The 5025-nt window shown below is 43.7% G+C and overlaps 1 protein-coding gene across 1 annotated transcript; it reads left to right on the forward strand.

The window, feature by feature from the left end:
- Nucleotides 1–4069: 4069 nt before the first annotated feature.
- LOC119284542 lies at nucleotides 4070–5025 on the forward strand. The gene has a single exon (XM_037563672.1). The coding sequence runs from the start codon at nucleotides 4327–4329 to the stop codon at nucleotides 4714–4716; it is 390 nt and encodes a 129-aa protein (XP_037419569.1). The 5' UTR covers nucleotides 4070–4326; the 3' UTR covers nucleotides 4717–5025.

Raw genomic sequence — 5025 nt, forward strand, 5'->3', positions numbered from 1 at the left:
CGACCATCCTCCCCCGCCGGTCGCCCCACGCCGCCCCTCCTCCACCGAGAGGTACTCCTCCCTCCTTCCTCCTCCTCCCACCCTCCCTAGTTATAGTTATTAGAGAGTAGTTAATTATTTTGAATCCTAGTTAAAAAATGTAGGTTCTTAGAATAATGTAGGTGTTTTAGTTGAATTTGTAGGTGTTTTAGTTAAATTTGTAGGTATTTAGAATAATTTAGGTTATGCATGATCGAATCCTTGATTGGACAGATTAGGTATGAACCCTAGTTAATTCGTATGAACCCTAGGTTTTTAAATGTAGCTAGGTTTTAAAGTTAGGATAGAAATTTAGCTAGGTTTTTAATTAGGTGTAGTTAATAGAATTTAGGTGTTTTAAGTGTATTTAAAAGAGTTTTAGGTGTTTTAGTTGTTTTAGGTGTAGTTAACAGAATTTTAGGTGTTTTAGTTGTTTTAGGTGTAGTTAATAGAATTTTAGGTATTTTTTAGTTAAAGCAATTGTTGTTATTTTTTTAGTTAAAGCAATTTTTCCTGTTAGTATGCAAATTTGCAATGGACATGTCATGCATATTTTGAACATGTTACATTTTGGACATGTCATATTCTTTCGAGTGGCCTATGTTTTGCCAGAAATATCAATTCGTTTACGTTCTGGCAAATTTCAGGCACTCGATATGTCCTGTTTTTAGCAAAGGTTTATGCCAAATTTTGCTAAGTGTTTATTAATTTTGTTTTCATAATTAAGCATTTTGTTCTCGACGTCGACGATGCCTATCCCGCATCCTCGTCGTCGACTCGGCGGAGGACTCCTGGTTGAGCCGAGGGGCCATGTCCGGGACTAGGCTCCGCCGGGCTAGTACTGGGTTGTGCTACCTTCTGGTGAGCGCAGCTTAGTGAGGAGCCAGCCCGTCGTCGATCCGGAGCTTCTTTGGTGGCGGTCACGTGGGGCTGCATCGGTGGAGAGGCTTGAGTCCCCCGCGCAGGTGGTACAGCACCGTGTCATGGAGGAGAACGCACACGTCCAGCGCTACTTGGTTGCGTTGGCGAACGGTCGGTTTTCCAATACCTGGCAGATTCTTTGGGGATCTCATCGGAGCTATGATCCGGTGATGGTTCCTTCTCTTTGGGTGTCCACCGCGGCCCACTATACCTAGAGGAGCTATTATTCGAGATGTATTAGTGATATTATATGATGATCTTTGCTACAAACTATTATATATGTATTCGATGATGGATTATTAATTACCTATTAGTTATTTGCTTATTGAATGCAAAAGATGAGCGCGGTTTGTGCTACAAACTACTATATATGTATTCATGATGGATTATATGATGATCTTTGCTACAAACTACAAATTTTAGGTGTTTTAGTTGTTATATGATGATCTTTGCTATAAACTACTATATATGTATTCGATGATGAATTATTAATTACCTATTAGGAAATGTCTGACGACGAAAGGGAATTTGCTATGTGCGACTACTGCAAAGATGAGTGCGGTCTGTGCGACAGTTCTCACTTGGTAGAAGGTCGGCGCTTCAGCATCAAGCTCCAAGAGACCTTCGATGTTGAAACGGTACGCAACGATGACAAGTGTTTTTCTGTTATTTTTTGCACGACTTCTCTGCTTCTTCAACGTGAAATTTCCGTCTTTTACAATTCGACTAGTTTATCCCATGCCATGCAAGATGCTATGTCTTGGAGAAGATGGGTTTTGAAGATCATGAAAGAATGGAGACAAAGATAATTCAACTAAGGACCCATCATGGTTATGATTTTGCTGTAAATCTATACAATTCTATGAACTCATCCAATTTTGGTTGCCTGAATTGGGAAGCCCTTTGCAAGGCGTATGATTTTCATGAGGGTATGCTTCTCACCTTCGATCTTGGTGATCCTGACATCGACGAAAATGATATGACCATTTGGGTCCTTGTTGACACGCTTCCAGTTTTACCGCTGTGTGAGTTTCTTAAACATATTTACTAAGTAATTTATATTGTTTATTTCAAAATATTTGACAGTTTATTTCCATTGACAGCTTATTTTTATTCTTCAAAAAATGTACAGAAAATGCTAGAGAAAACCTACTACTACAATGATGAAGCACAATTAACTTATAAGGAGCAAGATGGTCTTATCGCATTTTTTACTGATATTGAGAATTACAATAGCTATTATCAAACTCCTCCACATTATGGTCAATACGTGCCACTAGTGCACGTGTTGAACTACGGTAACATCAATGAAGATATCATGGTAAGATTTTCTACTATTACGACATCTGTGCATCTTTTGCATAAATTCTTCTAAAACTAAACTATATTGCTAACTACCAAGTTATTACTATGTTTTTGAACAGAAAATCCTGATGAATTGTGTGCCTCATCTGATGTTGACGAGAGGTCGCGTTAATGTTATGAGCTTACGGCCACCATGGCCAGGTCAGCCGCAGTATCCACATCACTCCTGTCCATGTCGGATTTCTAAAAGCGATGAAGCCACGATAATAGATGATTTCAAAAAAAATTGAACCATCGTAGAGAGCTACTTGGAAGCAACATTGTGTGTAGGTCAAGACTTGAAGACAAGATGATATCCGTTCTTTATTATGGAGAGTCAATTTTCCTTAATGCAGCGTCAATGCCTATCTTGTTTTATAATATTTTACCTAAGAGAGGGTAGAGTAGGTCCTATGAGAGGAGTAGGTCGTAGATAGAATGTGTTATTATGTACTACAATGTGTTAGAGTTGATGATGATGAGGAGGAGTTGTGATTATGACTAGTGACCAACTTGTTATATGATGTCTCATTGACGAACATTGTTTGATGGTGATGACAAGTGGTAATGAATATGCTATTTAAACAGACTAGTCCATGATAAGTTATTATTGTATAAAAGATATATCTATTTAAACATGTACATCGCCAAAATGCTAAAAAAAGCATAAATGTTAGCAGTAGCGCGGGCCTGAAAACGCGCTACTAGTACTTGAACTTACCAGTAGCGCTGGCCTAAAAACGCACTACTACTACAAAATAGCTGTAGCGTCGTAGCAGTAGCGTTGGTGCCCGCGTTACTGGTAGCTCAAAAACCAGCACTACTGGTAAGCATTTTCCTAGTAGTGTGGCAACTCTTAAGCCTCGGAGTAGCCTCCGCATTTAACAATGTGACGAACCACAATGGTGGCGGCTCTGGCTCGTTCCGGGCTTAGCCTTTCTGCCGTCCTCATGCCTCGCCAGCGAGCACCACGACGCCCCCGTTTTGGCTTTGGAGCTCCACCTTTCCTAACTTTCTTCCCCATAAAATCAACTTATTCCAATTTATTTTTAGGAAACTTACCAATAGCAAATGCCCTAAAAAGGCTAATGTTAGCCAGCGAGCGTCAATTGAGAGGGCTGGCGAGCGAACTACATTTGATGGCAGTTTTAATTGTTAGGAAAGATCAAACGGTGGCGGTTTTAAAACAAAAAAGTCTTCTCTAAACAAACTGTCATGTGGCACTGAAGAAACTACCATCCCCTCACAACTACAAAACCACCTAAAACATTCGCAAATGTCACCCTCCTTGAGAACAAACGTTCGCCAATTAGCAAGGCCCTTCAAAAAAGAAATGGATGTGGCTAGGTCTCAATTAATTAAGATTTAATCAAGTATCAGTCAAGTGACAAACATGTAAGAGAGAAAAAGAAAAACAAATTGTACAAATCTCAATGTAAAATCTCACGAATGTACCATCGATCGAGACTTCGTTAAATCTCAGTCGACTGATACTTAGCAAGACTGAAAAGCAATTTAATACCTTACCAAAATATCCACCGGATTCTCGAACTTTATATCGTGGGCTAGATTAGCATCTCCCCGGAAGTGCTACGTAGATATCACTGCCAGCTTTTCTCAAAACAAAAACAAAAAAAAAGATATCACTGCCAGCTAGACGAAGCACCGCATCGAACACCCAAAGCGATACCTCAATGATTTGGCTGGTGGGCCCACCCCACCTCACCCCGTCCCCGGCCCGCCATTTGAACCCGCACTACACGTCACACTCCCCCCCGTCCAGCTCGTCGCATACAAAAGACGCGTCGCGGAGCGAGCTGCTCCACCAGCCCGAGCTCCTCCGATGTCACCCACCTCCTCCACCTCGTCCATGGACGACCAGCCGCTCCTCCCCCTCGCCCGCGGCGACTACCGCCTCTTCGTCTTCCTCTAACGACACCGTCCAAGCACGAGAGGCGACAGGAATCAGCGTCAGGGCCTTGATCTAGAGCCGCCCTCGACCAAGATCCAAGAAGAGGGAGGTTTTATTTCCACCGTGGTGGCATGTCGGCGGTGGTTGCGCAGGACGTCGCGCCGCCCATCGAGGCTGCCTCGGCGGCCGAGGTGGAGTGGGCGGCCTGCGCGTGCTGCGGGCTCAGGGAGGAGTGCACTGCGGCGTACGCGGCCGGCGTGCGCGCGCAGTACGCCGGGCGGTGGCTGTGCGGCCTCTGCGCCGACGCCGTGGGCGAGGAGCTCGCCGCCTGCGGTGTAGTGGAAGGAGGATCGGCGTCGGCTACGGCGGAGGTAGAGGCAGCGATCGCGAGGCATGCCGCCTTCTGCCGGTCGTCACCCGCAGCGGCCGAGCGGCTCATCGCCGCGGTGCGGCGGCTGCTCCGCAGCCAGAGCGGGAGCAAGCCGAAGGCCGTGGTGGTGCTGGAGTTCCAGGACGCCTGAACCTGAAGCAGATCGAAGATCTGTTCGTCCAGAAGCTAGCTTAAAAGTCTCTTCATCTACAGTACAATTCAGTATGCTCTCGTAATTTATATACATACATATTTAGTTTCTGAAATACTATCTAGACGCTTAATTTGGAGACCGATTCTGCAACATCTTCATCTTTGTGTAAACCTGATGACATGATGGAAGTAAAACCACATTGTAGATGTCACGAGAAATTTGTATAAACAGAGCTGAGATCGAATAATTCCAATTTAAGAAGCGTCAAACTATTGAATCATATAATGGCAAAAAAAAATTGCATTC

This window comes from Triticum dicoccoides, chromosome 4A (genome assembly GCF_002162155.2).
Source record: "Triticum dicoccoides isolate Atlit2015 ecotype Zavitan chromosome 4A, WEW_v2.0, whole genome shotgun sequence".
NCBI classification, from domain to species: domain Eukaryota; kingdom Viridiplantae; phylum Streptophyta; class Magnoliopsida; order Poales; family Poaceae; genus Triticum; species Triticum dicoccoides.